Source organism: Conger conger, chromosome 11 (genome assembly GCF_963514075.1).
Source record: "Conger conger chromosome 11, fConCon1.1, whole genome shotgun sequence".
NCBI lineage: Eukaryota > Metazoa > Chordata > Actinopteri > Anguilliformes > Congridae > Conger > Conger conger.
In genome coordinates, this window is record NC_083770.1 from 6,925,405 (window position 1) to 6,946,970 (window position 21,566).

Below are 21,566 nucleotides of genomic sequence, written 5' to 3' on the forward strand. Positions count from 1 at the left end.
TAGGATTAATTGTCTAATTCATTTAGAATGTCATTGAGGTATTCCTGCTCCTCCAACAACGGAACTAAAGCAGATAAAGGGACAAAGAGACTTCTAGAGAAATCGAGATCAGCATTAATTTAAGAGCTCAATACGTAAACCTAATTCATGCACTCCCTAAACGCGAAGCCACCACACGGCAGAGCAGTCCTGACTGATACTACTGTGAACGGTGTCCCTCTGCTGGAGAGTCTTAGTACTGCATCTGAGTGAGGCTCAATTTTACAAACACGGAAAAGAACTGCTCAAACGTAGCTCGAACACAAGTGGCACGCGGAAGCACAAATCCTTGGGTCGAGGTTGCCGTTTCTATAACAGTTTTTTTCAATGGTTTTTTATAGCTCTGTGTTGGTTTGGAGCAGTTATATGAAGATATGGCAGTCTCATGCTAACCAATATGGATTTGGTTCCTTGGTTGGCAAACCCCTTGGTTGGCAAAACTGCATTTGACTAAAGTTGGTTCCAAGCTATGGTTAGTACATTACTTCTGTGGTCAACTCCCAGCAAAGCCCAAGGAACAAACAGCCATCCCATAATTTTCTGAATTCCATAGTCAGCCACCTCTCTACATAACCTACTACTTCCTGCCCAACTGACTAATCAAATTAGATATACAGAATTAGACAGCAGCACGGATGGTGCAGTGGGTAGCACTGCCGCCTCACAGCAAGGAGGTCCTGGGTTTGAATCCCCGTCGGCCGGGGCCTCTCTGTGGATTTTGCATGTTCTCCCCGTGTCTGCGTGGGTTTCCTCCGGGTACTCCGGTTTCCTCCCACAGTCCAAAGACATGCAGGTTAGGCTGATTGGAGAGTCTAAATTGCCCGTAGGTATGAGTGTGTGAGTGAATGGTGTGTGTGCCCTGCGATGGACTGGCGACCTGTCCAGGGTGTATTCCTGCCTTTCGCCCAATGTATGCTGGGATAGGCTCCAGCCCCCCTGCGACCCTGTTGAGGATAAGTGGGTTCAGATAATGGATGGATGGATGGATGGAATTAGACAGATACAAAACTATAATAGAAACTTACCTACCACCAGGTTTTGATACACCTGAATTCAACAAGCTTTATTAGCCACCAGCATCGTGGACAGATATTTAAAATGTCATGAATTGTGATAATCTAGGCAATTGCAGTATCCCTGGCTTTACCAGATACATAAAGCTTAAAGCCATTCTTGAGAAAATAGTGAAAAAGTGAAAACTACTCAATATATCTTGTATATCCAGTACATATACAAATAATCACAATGCAGATATATACACATGTAGATATTCTACTATTCTTCTGGGAAAGTAAGTTAACAAATCACTACGCTATTGTGGTTAGAGTATTATTGTATGCATTTCTTCAACATATTAACATACTGTATGCAGTATATGGACATTTTAGAGCCATTTAAATCCGACACCCATTCAAATACAATAGATAAGAAACTAGTACAAATATTCACCATTGAAAATATTGCTGGTGTCTTACTTCCAAGATCTTACAGAACACAATTCAGGCTTGAAGAGCTGGAAATACCCAGACTAATTCTCACACTCGGCCTTTGCTTTCTCAAAACAGTGAGGAGTCATATGTAGTGGTTTCCAGTGTGATTCACAAATTTACACAGAGGCCATGGCAAACCATTCCCATCATTTTCCATGAGAGAGATTTGAAATGTATACATGTTGACACTGTAGCCAATTATAGTCTCCTTTTACATAAAACCCACAACAGTAAAAAGACCTTAGCCAAACCTTGGGTGAGAAATTTTATTAAACAGGATACAACAGATAAGGATATAAAATATTAAATACGGCACCAAACATGGCTGACCTTTTCAATTTATTTCTTCCAAAAGTGCTTTAATACAAGGCATTTGGGGAGCAGTATGAAATGTCACAAGAAACATTTCTTTGATCATTAATACCAGCTTCCTGTGTGTCTGTTTTTGACTCCCCATCTTTCAATGCTTAAATCATTTAAGTAAAAACCAAAAACAAGTTGCCTTTCAAACAAATATTGATCATGAATTTTATCAGTGAGGTTATACGAATTGCAAATTGATACTAAGGGAATAAGATTTAAAGCAAATTATAACTACATCAGTACGGTGCTAACTAACTTGTACATGAGAAAAGATGTTCTGTAAGGAAATCCTGGGATTTAATATTTATTTATAGATCTTGAATAATGCTAACAATCTGAAAAAATTACAAGTTACCAAACACCAGTACTGAAAAGGATTACATTTGTGTCATTAAATTCAGACAATCACCCAAAATATGGCAGTTATTATTGTTGTGGTTGTTTTGCTTACCAGAATGAGGTATCAAAGCGGTCAGCTATGTGTATTCTGTAACAGTTCAATTACCCCTGCAAATTTCACAGGATTTTTGGAAAGATACTGCCAGGAAGGATATGAACACAATTACACTTGGATGAAGTGTGCGTAAATGAATTAATTTAATTAGCTAAACTCACATAATTGCCTTGTAACAACCTGACATTCCACTGGCTTAGATCATGACAGTCATAAAGAGAAAAACAAAATGGCACCTCAGCAGCTCAATGATAAGTTTGTTCTTTTAAAAGAACACCCAGTTAAGACTAAGCTTTACAAGTACAGTAAATTGATTGATTTTATTCTCCAACACAATGTATGGTTGTCTAACCAAATGGGGAAAAAAGAAAAAGAACAGGACAAAAATAAAAGTCAGTTTACTCATGACTTGAATCCTATTTCTTATTTATGTCCATTTCATTCAGGCCGACTGAAATTCTAGGCAGGCAAACATCATAATTTTCAGTGTCAGTGTTTATCTTTTTAAAAAATGGTCCCCACGTCAGAGAGATAGCAACAGAGGTCACCACCCACGCAATTTCTCAGAAACCGCAGTTTGCCTCCTTGAGTATCTTCTTTGGAAAGACGCATTCTTGTCACAACATATTATTTATCTGAAATACCAGCATTTTATAGACCGTTCGCATAAACCAGGGACGGGCATGGGTTTCTGGATTTCAGACCAACTTCTGCTCTTAATGATTTAATTAGCCCAATCATTTACATACGTCGTCATTTTGAGCTACATTCCGTGATATAAACTGCAGCTGATAAATGTTCTGGAATTGTAGCATTTTATTTTGGTCTAATTTACATGTGAATCAGTCATGGTGCTTATGGCTAATCAGCGCATTCAGCCAGGGCAACTAGCGGCAGTAAAATCCTGCATACACACCGGCCCTCCATGACTGGACCTGCCCATCCCTGATATAAGCATTTCATCCCAGGGCCTCAAACACACGTCCTAGGGGGCTGCAGTTCTGCTGTTTTTTGCGATTTCCTTTCAATCAGTGGCAACTTTTGCCTTGGACACAAGGAGCACAAACTCTTTAGGCAATCAATTACAATTAAGCACTTGTTATATTTAATTTCGATTTCACAGCTGTATCAAACTTCACATTCAAAATACAGGCACAACACTGACTAAAATGGGAAACCGGGCAATGTTTGTTTTGTTTGACCTAGCCATTACAGGCACATGATAAGAAAATGTGGGAGGAGCAATATCCCCTGACACATATTTAAAGCCAATCAGCAGTGTGCCTTCCCCTTCCTAATTTACCTTATAAATGCAGATAATCGCTCCAGGAGCCAGTGCATGTTGCTCTACTGCAGTCGTCCAAACTCCGCAGGGTGTGCTGGTTTTTGTTGTTACTCAGCACTTAATCGATCAATTACAGCAGTTAATTACACAGCAAACACAACTCACCTGGTTTCTTGGGTCTAAACTGGTTACTGATATTTCGGGGAAAACTAAAACCAGCACACCCTGCGGCTCTCCAAGACCAGGAGTGAGGACCACTGTTCTAGTGCTACAGGGATGAGGCAGCTTTGAACAGATTCATATAGACAGCTTTGCTGTTATAAAAAAAAAAAAAAATGTCTTCCGTTATTGGAGTAGGTAGCAAAACAAAGTGGTTTTGAGAGTTAAAAACACCCCTGGCAGGTAAAGATGAAAATCAGACTATACAGATATACATATGGTAAACTACCGTCAGAGGTCACATGACGGAGGCTCATTTTGCCTAGCAGAGATGGTGCAGGAAACTGGTCGGTGGTGCTTTGGAGCTAGGCGACGGAGTTCCTGGATGTCCCTTTGGAGTCCATCGGGACTAGGCGTACAGTGGCTGGTATTCGTTCCGGCGCCTTCTGCAGGTGATCACGCAGACGCTGACAATCCCGAAAAACTGAAAAGCAAAGATGGGAAATGAGAAATTCCAACAGGGCAAACACAGAGACATAATTACTGCACTGTCACAGAAAGAGTCCCCCTTTTCCAGCCCAGTGTCTGGGATATACAACTGGACAAACCCACCCTGTCAGGTGAGAGACATCCGTGGTTTATTTAACCATTCAATCCCTTTGAGACTTAAATAGACAACTGCCCCTTTTCTAAGGGCATTTTGGCCAAATAAGCTACAATACAACACACAGGGAATTTATTCATTTAGTTGAAAAATGAAATCAGAGTTTGAAGAAACAGTACCTTGATGATGGCAAACCCGAGAAGCACCAGCATTGCGTAGCTCAGGACATCCTGCAGCACACGGTCAAGCTTGGCCTCACAGCCCTACACAGACACAGACACAGACACAGACACAGACACAGACACAGACACAGACACAGACACAGACACAGACACAGACACAGACACAGACACAGACACAGACAGCAGGCTTGAGAGACTGATCCAGAGAATCATTAACCCAAATTGCACTCAAACACGTCAGAACAAAAACACGCAACCATTTGTCATGGTTTGAGTATCTTCAGTCAGTTTTGAGAGTTACAGTCAGACGTGTACGATGTGCAACTACTATTACATTGACGCAGCAACAAACGTTAAGCACTCAACGTAAAAAAAAAAGTTCAATGTATTTAGGGTGCACAGGTCATTCATTTATTGGACAGAAAAATTGGCAGGGTAAACCCACAACAAGAGAGAAGTTTCTCATTTAGGTCCAGGGACAAACGTGCATTAATTTCTGGTCTTGCGCTCTTCATTTATCATTTTGTTTTGGTATTCATGCCAGTTAACAACACAAACGCCGTAACTATATTATAAATATAGTCCATGTATATATATGTCCATGTATATTTATTAATCATACATTACATACTAAAAAACATTGAAATCATGTCACTGGGGTGATTTAAAATGTTTAATGTTTGCTTAAATGGTTTTATTTCTGTTCTATGACCTTGGAGAACAAAGATATTAAACATAATGACACTCAGCAGTACTTTTTCCTTTTAACTGGTGGGGGAATCTTCAGCATAATACTCCATAATACAGCATAATATGGATAATTTTCTGTATTTGGGTCAGTTGACTTTAAAGAGTACCCTTTTCAGGAGGACAACAGTATGGTTGTTTGCGTTTAGTTTACCACCTGCCCAAATGATCCTGCACCAAGAGGGTTCTCCAAAACTACTCCAAAAACACTAAGTGAGATATATTACAGTACGAGTTTAATTCATTCCCTGACCGAGTTCGTTTTACGATTTACTCGTTTTACAAATGAATTTTTCCCCATTGAAATGAATTGAAATATAATTAACGTATTGACGTGCTCGGTCCACTACACGTGCTCCTTTCTCATGTTTATCAATGATTTCCTTCTTCAATTCTATCGTAATCAGCTTTTTCTTCTCAGCACTGTTCTTTGCACTAACCTTAGGACCCATGGGTAACACAACTAATTATTATAAAATAATAGCAAAAAACGCACAAAACAAAACACAAAAAAACACTGGGAAAACACAATAGGGAGATTGCTCCCACAGCGAGATAACCTGGTGAACTGAGCGAGCGGTGCCTGTGCTTGTTGGGAGAGCGTGTGAGACCAGCAAGTGGTCGCTGTATGAAACTCGCTCGTACTGTGGACTTCCACTCGTACTTCAAGACAAAAATTTGCACAAGCCTCGGCTCGTACAACAAATTACTGGTACAATGGTGCACTCGTACTACTTTATTACTTCCCGTACTCCAGCCAGTAGGTGGCGATAACATGTGCAATTGTATTAAGCAAGCACAGCTGGCAGAGGTGACTGGGGAACTATCAATTTTTGCGACATGCTACATGCAAGTTACACAGAAAGTCCTGTATATTAACACAGAAACAGCTACCAAGCCTGCAAAGTAAATAAAGTCAATCTGTAGCACGATGGCTCTTTGTTAATTCGCTATTCACTTCTGAAGCCTGCTTTATAAGACCATTTGTTTTTAACCACAGGGTTTGTCCAGGTTTAGTAATTAAAGATGTGGCAAAACATCATTACAAGTGGTTATACACCGAGTACTTTGAACAGAAAAATCCTGATTGCTGATTATGCGAACAAATTCAAGGTCGTCGCGTGCGGCCCACCTCAACATTGAGCAGATCCAGCTGGTCTACTCGGCCTGTGCAGCTCGTCACGTTGGCTGCCTTGCAACACGATTTGGGAACGGTGTTGTTATGGGTGCTGAACCAGGCCATCTTCTCCCAGTCGGTGAAGTTCTTGACCCCACAACAGCTTAGCTGCAGAGAGATGAAAAATGGGAAGAGCGTCAGTGCATCCAGTTCAGCAGTCCGCACCAGACCTGGGTCAAGTATGTAATTGCTTTGGATTAAAGTACTTTTCTGAACTCGACCAGAAGGTGGGCTTTTCACTTTCTGAGAATGTTTCATAGGTTCCAATACACCAGGCATGCTCAGTAATGCGTAAAAAAGTATTTGAACCCATTGGACCCAAGTCTGATCCGCACACGCGGACCACTTGGGTGGAGGAATGCGTCCGGGGGGTGGGAGGGTGCTCGCTTACTATACTCGCTCCAGCCCCAGGGTATTCTGGGTAACCAGCTCATATGGGTTCTCACATGCTGGGTGATATCAGTTACTCGCCCCTCGCGTGGTGGTTGTAAGGTCAAAGTTCACCTTGGGTGAACCCTCTCATCCAGTGCTTGAAGTGGAAGTAAATACCGGTACACTGCACTGAGCCAAACCAAGAAATCCCGGTAGGCTGACTTCAAGGACTGGTCAAAGGACATCCGGGAACTCCATCGCCTCGCTCCGAAGCACCACCGACCAAATATCAGGCCAATTATAACAAGAGGAGTAGCGGGAACTTAAAATAAGTCATGATACTCCGAAGAGTAAATCAATTAAGTGGCAGTACTGTGTACTGGCGAGTACCGGCCAGCTTGGAGCTCCGCCTCACCTGGTCCTGCAGATAGTCCACTGCCCGGGTCTCAGGGCTCTGCCCATCATACTTCTGGAACACATCGGTCATGGTCTTCTCCAGGTCACCCGTTATCTAGTAAAACACACACACACACACACACACACACAGCACAGTGTCACACAGTGTCTCACAAATCAAATTTATTCCAAGTTCATCGGCAGTCAAGGACAAATAATGTTTTGGTGACAAAAATGAAACAAGTTTAGTACAAAGTTGGTTTGCGGTTTGGAGAAAAAATGGCTTGCGGTTCGTGTGGCTTAGCCAGCGCTAATTTACAGTTACCCAATAGGGCTATAGATTTGAACAGCTATGCTGATACCAGCACCAAACAGAATACAGTGAGGATCTTAATAGAACCATCTGTTAAAACGGTGCACTGAAACTTTGTTTCCATAGAAACATGTGTGGAAGATGGTACAGTTAAATTGGTTTCATTTTGACCCAGAAACTTAAATCAAACTGTTATATAACCTATACTCCTCCATGTAATTCAGCCTATGCCTGTTCAAATGTAAGATAGTAGTCTAAGATCTAGTAGTCTGTGCTTAATAATTAGCTAAAATGTGGTAATCTATAACATTTGTCACTCCAGTCTACTACAGTTAATTAAATATATACTCCTTAAAGCCTTGTTGCCACATAAATTGGACATTAAGTGTCATGCTTATTCATTAATCTGTGGCCACTTCACTGCACTTGCCTCCAATATTCATGTATCATAATGAAGGTGAACTATGGAAGAATATGTCGGCTACACTTAAAGGTACAATAGGTAAGATTTTGTGTTAAAACATTGTTACAAGACAATTGTAAATCCCTTCCTATCATTGAAAAAGGCTCACTGACATGTTGACTCACCCTCTGCCTGTGTTTATAAAATATTTAAAAATATAAAGTTGACGCACCGACACACTGTACCAAAACTTTGTACAACTGTGCAATAATTCAAGGTCACTGGCTGAAAATTGGTCCCGATTGCCACAACCAATGTTAGCGTGTTCAAAGAGAAGGGGAGGGATAAACATTATTGTCGTTTGAGGGTGTTTGTAGCTGCTATTTGTCCGAAATGAACTATTGTACCTTTAAGAAAACCGTAAACAATGGTTATACCAAATGTGGACTTCCACTTCTGCACCGCAAAAATGTCTGCCATTTCTTAAGTAGAAAAATATTGGCTTGTTTTAGGTTACTTTTACCCCGTTGGCAATATTACTGCCTTTTCATATATACAGTACTGTGCAAAAGTTTTAGGCAGGTGTGAAATATGCTGTAAAATAAGAATGCTTTCAAAAATAGGAATGTTAGTTCATTTTTATCAATTAACAAAATGCATGAACAGAAGAAGCGAATGAACAGAAGAAAAATCGAAATCAAATCAATATTCAGTGTGACCACTCTTTGCCTTCAACAGCAAACATTCTTCTAGGTACACTTGCTCACAGTTTTTGAAGGAACTCGGCAGGTACAGTACTGTGGCACCTCTATAACATTATGTACAGATAAGATTCTTTCAAAAATAATTCGACAAAAGGTCCTAAATAAACGTACTGTACATTAGATTAAATTTCAGTAATTTGTCAGAATAGTTAAAAACGGAATCAAATTAATATTTTTTGTAACCACCCTTCGGCGTTAAAACCGAATCACTGCCAACGTTGTCCGACAGTTCTATAAGACAATCAGCAGGGAGGTTGTTCCAAGCATGTTGGAGAAGTTGCCATAGTTCTTCTGCAGAATATAGCGCTTTGGATTTATATAGCGCTTTGGATAAAGGCGCTATATAAATGCCAACCATTTACCATTTACTTTGGTTGGCTCCTTGCCTCTGATCTCAGACAGCCATGACCAAGTTTTTATGTAAAAAGTAGTCAATTGCTTACAGTAATGTTACCTTTTTTTAAAATTAAATACAAAAATGTCTCTGTAAAATTTAATCTTTTGGAAAACGAATATTTGGAAATTTCAAATGTGTTCTTTTATACGACCACACACAAAACAATAAACACACATATATATGTATATATATATATATATATATATATATATATATATACATATATATATATATATACACATTTACATATATATATATATATATATGTATATATATATATATATATATATATATATATATATATGTAAATGTGTATAAAATAAAGGTCTAGGGTGCCTAAGACACCCTAGGGTGCACAGTACTGTAGGTTGTTCCAAACATCTTGGAGAACTAGCCACAGTTTGTCTGTGGATTTAGGCAGCCTCAAATGCTTCTGCCATACCATCACTTCCAGGACTCCTTGTTCTTCTTTACGCTGAAGATAGTTCTTAATGACATTGGCTGTATGTTTGGGGTCGTTGTCCTGCTGCAGAATAAATTTGGGGCCAATGAGATGCCTCCTTGATGGTATTGCATGATGGAAGAGTATCTGCCTGTACTTCTCAGCATTGAGGAGACCATTCATTCTGACCAAATCCCCAACTCCATTTGCAGAAATGCAGCCCCAAACTTGCAAGGATCCTCCAACATGCTTCACTGCTGCCTGCAGACACTCACTCTTGTACCGCTCTCCCGCCCGTCGGCGGACAAACTGCCTTCTGCCAAATATTTCACATTTTGACTCATCAGTCCAGAGAACCTGCTGCCATTTTTCTGCACCTCAGTTCCTGTGTTTTCGTGCACAGTTGAGTTGCTTGGCCTTGTTTCTACGTTGGAGGTATGGCTTTTTGGCCGCAATTCTTCCATGAAGACCACTTCTGACCAGACTTCTCCGCACAGTGCTGATGGCACTGCTGGACATCTTCCGATTGCGAAGGGGAGTAAGCATGATGTGTCTTTCATCCGCTGCACTAAGTTTCCTTGGCCGACCACTGCATCTATGGTCCTCAACGTTGCCGTTCCTTTTCAGAGCTTGGACAGCACATCTGGAAACCCTTGTCTGCCTTGAAATTTCTGCCTGGGAGAGACCTTGCTGATGCAGTATAACTACCTTGTGTCTTGTTGCTGTGCTCAGTCTTGCCATGGTGTATGACTTCTGATATTAAACTATCTTCAGCAACCTCACCTTGGAAGCAGGGTTTGGCTGTTCCTCACCCAGTTTTAACCCTCCTACACAGGTGTTTCTGTTTCAGTTAATGGTTGTGTTTCAACCTACATATTAAATTGATGATCATTAGCTCCCGTTTGGTGTAATTGGTTAATCACACACCTGACTATATGCCTACAAACTCCCTGACTTTGTTTAAGTGTACCTAGAGGAATTGATGCTGGTTTGAAGGCAAAGGGTGGTCACAGCAAATATTGATTTGATTTTGATTTTTCTTCTGTTCACTCACTTTACATTTTGTTAATTGATAAAAATAAACTATTAACATTATTATTTTTGAAAGTATTATTACTTTTCAGCATTTTTTCACACCTGCCTAAACCTTTTGCACAGTACTGTATATATAGATATAAAATGTAAGTCTAAATATGTATTAAGTACTTGTGGAGATTGCTCACCTTGCCTCTGTAGATGAATCCAAACACAAATGCAGTAACCTCTGCTGCCAGCATTACCAGGATGATAACCAGGAACTACAGAGAGGAGAGAGGAGAGGTGGATAAAAAGAAGAAAATGAGAGCTTTGTACAGTATAGTTCATAATTAGGACATCAACATTTCTGGAAACATCTGTAGGGGGTAATTTCCTCCTTTTCAGCAAGAACCCAAAAAAACTGTTCCCACAGGTGAAGGGACTTTCCGTCTGACCCAGAGCAAGGCTACGTGTCCATGTTGTCATGCAGCGCATTCCTGGCAGACAGGAAGTGGGCCTTCTCAGAATGCAGAGTCAGTAGCTTCTGCCTTCCTCTCCTTGATTGTTTTAACAGACCATTTCTCCAATTTGGAGAAGAGCCGGGCCTACCCAAACATTTCCGCGACATGTGCACAGGGGATAGCAAGGACTTCCCCCCCCAAAAAGCCGCTTTGTATTCAGTATCACGTCTCCAAAACCCCCCATCATTTCACTTTCACAGTGAAGAAGCACCCACGCCGCATGTCAACTGAGCACCACCATTTTCACAGTATTCCGGAAAACCATCTCTGCACAAGCACACTGCACTGATCCGTTTCACTCATGAATACGTCACATCGTGGAAGCTAGCGCTGCTCTAACTTCCATTTCAGCTTGTCCTTAAAATGGAAGCTGGCCGCACTCTCAAGTCTCTCACTTCCTCACAGAGTTATATTAAGTTGTCTCTGTTGCCGTCGATGATTAAATGCCCTAGCATAGCATTTAGGAGTATACCAGAAATGCCATTCAGCGGGAACATCCGCTTTACCTCACCATATCACAAAGCAGGATTAGCTGGATATGTTCAGTGTTTTTACTTAAATGTAGTAGTAATCGTCATTTATTTTGGTCCTTATTAACAATTTTACAGAATGAATGCACATAGAAATAATGAATACATTTCCTGCTTCATTGTTGTTGTGTGGCCACCTAACACCTCAATCGTAATGAATGATCAAGGGGGGTTAGGAAGCCCATACTGAATGATCAAGGGGGGTTTACTGTATGCTTTGCTGACAATGACCATTTGGTTTCCTTGGTCACACCATATGCTTACAAAATAATGTGTATTCATCTGCCTGCCACCCAATCAGGGACAACTACCTGTATTTTACATCAGGAGGTTTTTGGCATAAAAGCTCATTCCTTTGTAACATGAGTTTGTAATTGAACTGCCTTGCTTTTACCCGGTATGCTTCATACTGTAATTAAAGACTGTTTTTGCTATCTTAAAGACATTGTTGCTAACCTGAATATCGGACTAACTTGTTTTACTTCACAAAGGACCAAATTCCTACAGAATGCACATAGAAATGTGTTTTATTACTCTTGTGAACGGTTCCATCCGACTCCGTCGTCCTGCTTTGTGACATACCCCATCCGGGGCCGCATTTCGAAATACCCCTTCGCGGTAGGACGCTCCCCTCCCCGCACACACTCACAAAGCCCAGGCCGACTTTGGACTCCCTCAGCGTGGCGCAGCAGCCCACGGTGCCGATGATGAACATCACCACGGCCACGCCGATGATGATGGCGGCCGGGATGAGGGTGTACTTGTCCTCGAAGAACTTGTCGAAGCTGCTGTAGCTCTTCAGCACGTAGGAGCCCACATAGGCCAGGGCGGCCCCTGCAGCCTGGGAGGGAGATAGCAAGACAACAGGGCGACAGTGTGAGCATGGAGACGACTGATTCAACGTCCACACTACCTTACGTTTTATCCAAAACAGTGCGTATCAAGGTCATACAACAAACAACTGAACACAGATGAGGTCCAATTCATATACGATCGGTTATAAGGACATGAACATATGTCCAGTAGACAAGGTAGATAGGCCAAGTAACTACCATACCAAGTCGACTATAACTTGACGAACCACGGTAGCTGACAAATACAAATTCCAATGTCCTAGATTAAGCTATAAAATACAAGGGGCTAAAGATGGACATGTCTACCAACAGGAGAACCCTCTGGATATCCAACAGTGGATGAACAGTGGATGAACATACAAAACAATAAGAAGTCATCTTAAAAACAAGACCATAGAATCATAAGGTTCCAACTGACATTTTTGACTAGGGGTTGGTGTCATGTTATTTATCGGGTACTAAATATATGTGTGTGTGTGTGTGTGTGTGTGTGTGTGTGTGTGTGTGTGTGAAGTACACAACACAAAGATACTGTTTACAAGTATGAACAAATGCTGAATATAAAATCTTGTATCAGCGTGGAGCCAATTCACAGCGCTCAATATCTCAAAACCACTCAAAATGCAGACGGAACCTGCGTTATGAGTCCAATGTCACAAATTACATAAACATGCGAAACGGGACTTCATCACAGTTTCCAGACTGTGACAGGCAGTGACTCTTATATCACATGCATCACCAAAGGGCTTACTGGACACAAGACACAATCAGCACTGAGGTGCCCAAGAAAGGGTCACGGGACGCAAACTGTTCAGTACTCCGGACTCTGCACTGGAAGCCACGAGTGGGTTTTTTTACTCCCTCGGGCTCGACCGCTGCCTGTGCCTCAGTGTGAGCTCATGTGTCACAGTTCTGGCTTTCGGCCATTTTCTGTTTCTATGAGGTATCGCCCCTGCACCCATTCCCACAGCACATGACCCGGCTCTGCCTCAATCAGACGTCAGTCACGGGGCCTTGGGGGGTGGGGGGGGTGAGCTTCCTCCTAATCTTTCCTGGAACTGAAGTCTCGTGCTTCAGATACAAGAGAGGAAAAAATGAACGTTGGAGAATCGGGGATACAAACATCAAACGCAAGCAGAGATGGCGGGCACCACGGTGCGTGTCCATCTCCTTTCCCAGAAAACACTCAAACACACGCGTCATGGGAGTAACAGCAATCACAAACGTAACAAATATCTTCCTGAGCTGAAACATTTACAAAACGTTTCAAAAGGTATAACACTGTTTTTACCTGACAAGACTTTGAGGTTCTTCCTGATACTTACAATACAAACGCATTTATTATATGCTCCTCTATATATTTTTAATATCTACAATATCCTATCAGAGGCAGTCAGTTACAGCACCATGTAGAATGTTCTAGAGTGCGCTTTACTGCAACAACCTGTCCACACCGCACCACAGTACATCAGTCCCTTGCCTGCCCATTTATGTATGGATAACTACTGGGGCTTGCTATATTGTGTATACGAACATGAGAACAGGTTTTCTTTCAGAACACAAATTACCCACCATTAAATAGAAGCCATACAGCATCTGCAAAGTATTTGTTTTTATCTGATGATTAAATTTGGTTCCTCTATATTCCCGCACTGCTGCAACTTTCATTTCTTCAAAAAAACAGCTCTTGTGAATTATGCTGATTTCAGAGAAGAAAGTGAAGGGAGTGGTTTTTTTTTTTAGCATAGTCAAAAATTGATAATGTACAGAAACAGAGTTGTACAAATCTTTTAAAAGAATTAACAATGCACACATTTATTGGCCATCTGCTCTTTAGACATACAATGCAGTCAGTTTCACAAACTATAATTTGTGGGCAATTATCAGTGACATGCTAGCCGAGATACTAACATTCAAGAGCTGTGACTGTAAGCTTTGAGGTGATATGACACAGGAAATCTATAGTTAGCTAGTAAAGCCACAGCGTGATTTGAAAAAACATTACGGTTTTTATTCTCTTATTTCATTACAACTTGACAGTGTCCTCTTTCAGATTGCCTGGACCAAGAACTGCCCTTTTATTTTCGTCATTGCTAAAACGGATCCGAAACGTTAAGACGTTCTAACAATAAGGCACAGTGATGCCAAATTTAAAAGAAAACAGTCACTAACATGATTGCAGGGGAAAAACGGTCAGTTTTGTGTAGCTCCCAGACCAGATAATTTCCAGCAGCCTCTACTCCCATTGTATTATCAGACATAACATAAAAAACAACACCACATCACACAACAGTTATGTCAGACCATTCAACAAATGGAATTGTATTGTATTGTTCTTAATCTTCCTCCCCAGGGACTGCAGATGTAAATTAGCTATATAGCTAATAAATAAATAAATAAAATATATATATAATAAATAATAATAAACTACTACTACCCAGCAATGCTAAAGGCCACTGCAGAGTGATAAGACACAAAATACAACAACACAGCCAATCAAATAGTGGTGATAATGAAGCGTACTGCAGTGTGTTGGTCAGAAGACACGGTCATGTGTATGTGCGTGTGTGTGTGTGTGTGTGTGTGTGTGTGTGTGTGTGTGTGAGGGGTATCTATCATGAGGCATTGCTGTGACACAGCAGGCCATGTCACAGGGGCGATAGGGAGATGGTGAAATGAGGTACAGGGATAGGTCAATGGTCAGTATGTGAACTGAGCTTAGGGACAACCCGTTTGTCCCGGTATCTGAAAAACAGTCTGTGCAACAGGCATGGGCACTCACATTTATATTGTCTGAAATATTACTTAAATTATTTCATCTGGATTTCCTTTTGTCGCTCACAGAGCAGAAATGAGCCCTGCATAAATAATGACGAATTTCCAGAGATCTGTATTCCGGAACAGTCCGACAGAAATTACTGATCGACTGCAGTGTTTTCGTGGATATTGGTGAAGAGGAATAACACAGCAACAGCCACTTCATTTCAGCACAAGTGATGCAGAACATGCATTGGATTATTGGATTATCATAAATTTTCAGTTCACAAATACCAAATGTGGAAAAAAGCATTTGAAAATGATGCAGACAAAAATGTGCTAACCAGGTGTGCATTTAATGTACATTCACGTAACTGTATAGTACAATACAGCTCCACATGCTAATAACTGAAGCTAAAACAAGGATAACTTCAGTCATGGTTGTAACATGGAAACAAATTCAGCAGTCTTGGCCTTCCGTTTCTTCAAGTTAGTTCAAACTCTGGTATTAAATTTATGGTTACGTGCTGTATCTGTGCCAACTGTGTTAAAACTAACAAACGAAATTATCCACAGAATGACATAATTATAGCCTGACAAAGTTATATTTGCCAAAGTGATCATTATCATTCCACTGATAATGGCCGCAGTTGCTCTTTGCTCATAAACAAACAGAAAATGACCTGTTGTACCTCAAGTTCACGTCTGTGTGTAGCTTGTAAAAAGATCCATTAAAGGAGCTCCAACAAGGTCCCATTGAATAGCATCAAGGCTAGCTAACTTAGCAGCATTGTTAGAGTCATTTATGAATGACGCCAGCTAGCTACGCTACGTAGCCCATTACGCTTCACTGCACTGCCCACTGACCCCTTTCAGTACATTACATTAATGGCATTTTTGGCAGACAATCTTATCCAGAGCGACATACAGTTGATTAGACTAAGCAGGAGACAATCCTCCCCTGGAGCAATTAAGGGCCTAGCTCAAGGGCCCAATGGCTGTGCGGATCTTATTGTCGCTACACCAGGGATCGAACCCCCGATATTGCGGGTCCCCGTCATGTACCGTAACCACTATAGTACAGGCTGCCCTTTCAGCATTAGATTCAGATTTCAGATGCATTGATTACCATGCATGTCGCAGCCATCAAGCTCATACATGCATCCTGCCAGCAGAAACAAAATGGAGGCAATTAACTGGCAAATATAGTTCATAGAAGTTATTGAGCCCAAACATCTGGTGTTGCTCATCTTGACATAATTACACAAACAAGAAACAACTGCGGAATTTTAATCTTAATTTAAGAAAACATGGACCCATGCTGCTGCTTATAAAGGATGATTGACGTCTTTGGCTTGCAGGTAATAGGACAGCCAAAAGCAAAATGAAAGTGTGTTCACACTACTTTGGACCTTATCGTGAGTATTTTTAAGCACTGACGTGTGAGCCATTTCAAGCTGAGCCCTGTCATTTCAAACCACAGCACACACAAGGAAATAGGTATTCCTACAAGAATTAAATGAATATTTCCATTTGTTCAAATTTGTTTTCATTCGCCCACAAATTCATATCTGTTCCCCACAGTCCCAGTCTGTCAGACAGTCACTGCAAATCAGATTTTCTGACAGATCTGTTAACAACCATGATCTGTCAGACAAACCTGCAGGCAGTGCCTGTAGCCTGATGCAGATTTCTACATACTTCTCAGCTGATCAAACTGGAAATTCTGGTCTCGTTTTAAGTACAGCTCTGTGTAACTAGATAGATAGAGATAGATAGATACTTTATTCATCCCGGTGCTTTTTTAGAACTATGCAGCTCTACAGACCTAATTTACTTTTCCAGGGCCTTTTAAAGCTTGCTGTAATTTATAACTTTGCTGTAACTCTATAACAAGCAGACTTAAACACAGCATTCATGTATTTACACTTTACAGTGTCATACAAATGAATTTTATGGGATTTTTAAAATTTTATGCGTACCATAAAATCAAACTTCAAGATCTCAGCAAATTCAAAGGACTTCCAAGACCTTCAATTACCCAACTACAAAATACAATAGAAAGCGGTTATGTAAACCTACTGCGGCATCTACTCACCCACACAAATGACCCGCTGTTTTGGGATATCTGCAGAGTCATGTACATACATCATTCTGACTTCATAAACTATTCAAACGCAAACATTTACAATACAGCCAAGTGGCATTAGAAATGAGCCTGCAGTCATGGGGCTGATCGGCTTCATCCCATTACTTTTAGACGATGCTTAACCTGAAAATAACACAAGCACACCATACTGATGAGCTGGCAGAAGATGGCGTCTAAGCTTTGCTTCCTCTAGTACTGCCCCGCAGTAGTGTCTCAGACGTGGAACGGGAGGAAGGATGGAGGTCCACCCTACCCAGTGTTCGGGCTGCTGAGTAATGCCCTTCTGGTGGCCTTGAAAGCCTCAAAAACTTCAAGTATTTTTTTTTTTTTTACTGTATTCAGGTATTTTTACTGTATTCAGGTATTCCATTCCAATTCTCAGAATAGACCCCATTCTCACGGCCATCAGGAAGCATCTCTGCGGGAGTGAAGTGAGAAGGCGAAGCAGGCCATCAGTTGTAGTTCTCCCCGTTTCCATTACAAGCGCTGGCCTCTGGGGATTCTCCAGCACGTCTGGCTGTGCTTCTGCATTTGACTTGGAAAATAATGTTCCAGTCTTTCCAAAATTGCTTTTTTTTTTTTTCCTCTCAAAATGAAACTGTGCTGTACATTGTGCTTCTCTGCTCTATCACATATGGAGTGATTGGATAACTATACAGCAGTTATATAAAAAGGAATAAAATAAAAATAAAAAGGACTCAGGCTGTATCCATTTCTCTCAATTTGAATGTGTTTTTTGAACTAGCTCCTAGTGCGCTTTTTGCATGTCATTTTCATATATTCCGTGTTTGACTCAAAGTGGCACTTGCATTTCCATTGGAAAAAATGTTTATATAATTATCTATACTACCTACCGTTTGATTCCCAATTTCTGAAATTCAACACTGATAGCTCTCAATTTGACATGAAAGGTAACATTAATGTTTCCAAAGCTGAGGTTATGCTTGACAAAAATTGAAATTAAATGTGTGTGGTGAATCAAGCCTTCTCTCGTGCAGAGGCATATGGCTGATTGGCACCTTGCATGGTAGCCTTTCATTGGAATGTATGGGTGAATGAGAAGCATTAATTGTAAAGGGCTTTTGGATAAAAGTGCCATATAAATGCAGTCTATTAACCATTTACATGCAAGATTTATTTCGTTTTGGCTAGAATCAGTTTGTCTTGGCAATTAAATGAAATACAAACAATAACAAGCAAGGCTAATAGAAATAGACAGTGCTGGGTATTTACGAGTTGTGGTGGAAGTTCTTATCGAGGCAATGCGTCAAAAGTAGGGCCTAAATGTACTTTTGGGATTTTCATAAAGCAATTTTATGCATTTTAGATATTTTAAATAATAATAATAAATAAATAAATCATACTGCACTGACGCACTCTGACAGCATGCTGGTTGGGAAACGCTGCCTTGGAGGGCAGCAAGTTATGTGACCACATTGCCGCCTTAAGCTGATTTTACATACCTGAAATGGAAATGCACGTGGTGGCCATTGTCTCGGTTAATTCGACCCCAGTTAGCACAGCTAAGTCCTCTAATAGGAACGGCCCGTGCCTTATAGCTCCGTATGAAGAGCGCTCACAATAAATTCCGTAGCAGCTTATGACCCTTGCAAAAGCACCTTCAATTTCCAGTCCCGAAGAAGCCCATTCATGCGGTACCGTGAATGCACTGCAAATAAAGTATGCAAATACAGTCGCATGCCAAAATTTGGACACCCCTGGTGGTAAATGGTTGGAATTTATATAGCGCCTTTATCGCACTTGATATTTCCCTTGGTTCACACCTATTGCGAAGACGACATGGTTGAGGGATATGTAGCCTATGTTCCAGGTGCTGTAATGTGATTTTTAATTCCAATTTAGTAAACGCTCAATACTGAACGCAATTTCTGACATTTCAAGATTGCGTCTGTATTATGGTCAAATAGAGCAGGCTACGTTGCAAGTTCCGTTGAACGCGCACTGATTAAACCCTATTCACCTGAGGATGACAATACTTTGAAATTGTAAATATAGCAAAATAGGAACGAAAATTAAATCCTTGTGCCCAACCCCCAAAAGGCAGTAACACACACCAGCATGATTCTAGTATAACTATTACATTTTAGTATGAAAATATTCCAACAAAAATGTAGGCTATACTGAACCCATCCGTTAATAACACTATTAACACTATTAAGCCTGATCTATACTTCTACGCAGAGCCTACCGCGCAAACCTGGTAGCTTCAAAAAGCATTACAAAGTTCACCAAGTGACATTCTCTGCATGCAACGTTGACAACTTGACAAAGTAAAATGAATCTGCCCGAAATGACAACAATCAGCTCTTCCGGTGCTTTCATTTTTTTACACCTTCAAAACATTACTCGAGGTTGGTCAGTAGCCATTGTAAGAGCGAATTGCGCAAAATCTGTCCGTGAATAGGCTTTCTTTATTTCTTTCTCAGTCAGTAAAACGATTTCAAGAGGCTCTCACGTGTGAAGAACATGGGCCAAGCAAACTATGTATCATAACAACAAGCTAAAAACATAAATAATAAATTATCACATTCATGAGACTTGATTTTTGCAAAAGCTTAACTTTCAGACTACATAACGTTTTCAAAGCCGCTGGGTTTGATATGGCTACACATCTCGGCTGAACTACTTTTCCCACTCGACAATGTTTGCTTACTTCACCTCACATGGAAAAAATTTCGCGATGCAAGTCTTACCCAAAAAACTAAACTCAGAAGCAAGAGAACAGTCTTCGACGTTATAATTCCGCAGTCCATGTTGACGTCTGATGGTTTCTCTGGATGTTTGTTTGCAGCCTGAGCGCGTTACTTAGACTTAGTGGTAGTTATACCGAGCTCTTCGTTACTTCCGGGCTTATTGTAAGATCTGTGCGCTGGATCACTGAGCAATGAGCACATGACTGGGTTAGATTTTGACTCACGCAATCACATGCTTATGAAGGGACTCTCAAGGGATTCAGGGGTAGTCCTAATGCCTAAAATTAACCTACAATGGGGAAAAGGTCGGTTTTGGCCAAGCTATTGATTACGTCAAAAGTCAAAGGCAGGCGTTGTGTGAGGGATTATAGCCTAGCCTGTAGCTATGGGTTTTCATTTTACGGAAAGTTTAAAAAAATGAACAAATAGTCAATTGTGTTACAGTTTCTCTGTGGATATCAAGCACACGCACATATACTCATGCAAGAACAAATCGGTCATGGTCTTCTCCAGGTCGTCCGTTATCTAGTGAAACACACGCACACACACACACACACACACACACACACACACACACACATATATATATATATATATATATATATATATATATATATATATATATATATATATATATATATATATTTGAGGAGGGACAAAATAGAAAAATGGAAAAAAAAGATAAATCGCTTTGCATCACAGTGTATGGGTCACTTCTATAATCCATCAATATGGTCAGAAGAAGACTACCAGACGACACAAAGACACAGGCCACATGCAGCAAGTTACCTCTTCTAGCCTCTCTAGTCTAGAGTTTAATCTGTTTGTTGTAGTCGCAGTTGTAGCCTACTTATTTTAGTTATTATTATTAAAGTCCTTATTTTAAGGGCCAATTCCAGAGAGACCAGTAAGTCTCAGATCACGTGACATTACATCACTAAGCATTCCAGGGACTAAGGTGAAGGGTGAATGCACCATTGCCCTCTTGTTCGCTACAGATCAGCATACATCATGTATCCTGCTGAAAATCCGACATTTTGAATAGTGTATTTAGTCTGTGATCTCTCTGATGGCTTTATAGCCATAATTGTCTTGGCCCAAACATATTTTGAGCAGGACTTTGCTAGCACATATTTACAAAAACCATGTAAATGTTTATGTTTGTAAGTAATTATTTACATTAGTCAATCAGGAAATATTTAGCCTATGCATAATGGTTTAAACCATTGTAGTCATTGTTGTGTAACTGACTTTGGACAATGTTAGATCATTTTTGTCATCATTTTCAGTCAATGCATTCCATAACAGAATGTGTTCTGAACAAAAAGCAGAACCCGTTGTTTTAATAGCTATTGTTCTACGTGTGACATTTTTACACATTCTGACAAATAAGACATTTATGTGTGACATTCCAGATCTTTCGCTATGGTGAAAGTG

General features: G+C 40.6%; 1 protein-coding gene across 1 annotated transcript; it reads right to left on the reverse strand.

Moving 5' to 3' along the window:
- Positions 1 to 1,781: 1,781 nt before the first annotated feature.
- tspan36 (tetraspanin 36) lies at positions 1,782 to 20,344 on the reverse strand. Its single transcript, XM_061260109.1, has 7 exons — positions 20,130 to 20,344; positions 12,305 to 12,496; positions 10,811 to 10,885; positions 7,288 to 7,383; positions 6,456 to 6,608; positions 4,574 to 4,657; positions 1,782 to 4,274 (listed from the first exon to the last, which is right to left on the reverse strand). Exons 1-7 carry the CDS (start codon positions 20,187 to 20,189, stop codon positions 4,200 to 4,202), a joined length of 735 nt encoding a protein of 244 aa, XP_061116093.1. The 5' UTR covers positions 20,190 to 20,344; the 3' UTR covers positions 1,782 to 4,199.
- Between the last annotated feature and the right edge of the window lie 1,222 nt (positions 20,345 to 21,566).

What these genes read in the sequence shown, in the direction of transcription:
- tspan36 (XM_061260109.1), bottom strand. Translation starts at nt 20,189, where the DNA reads ATGGACTGCGGAATTATAACGTCGAAGACTGTTCTCTTGCTTCTGAGT. An exon ending in CCAAAGTCGGCCTGGGCTTT is followed by an intron (nt 10,886 to 12,304) that starts GTGAGTGTGTGC and finishes TCCTCTCTGTAG; the next exon opens with TTCCTGGTTATCATCCTGGT. An exon ending in TGGACTATCTGCAGGACCAG is followed by an intron (nt 6,609 to 7,287) that starts GTGAGGCGGAGC and finishes ATCTCTCTGCAG; the next exon opens with CTAAGCTGTTGTGGGGTCAA.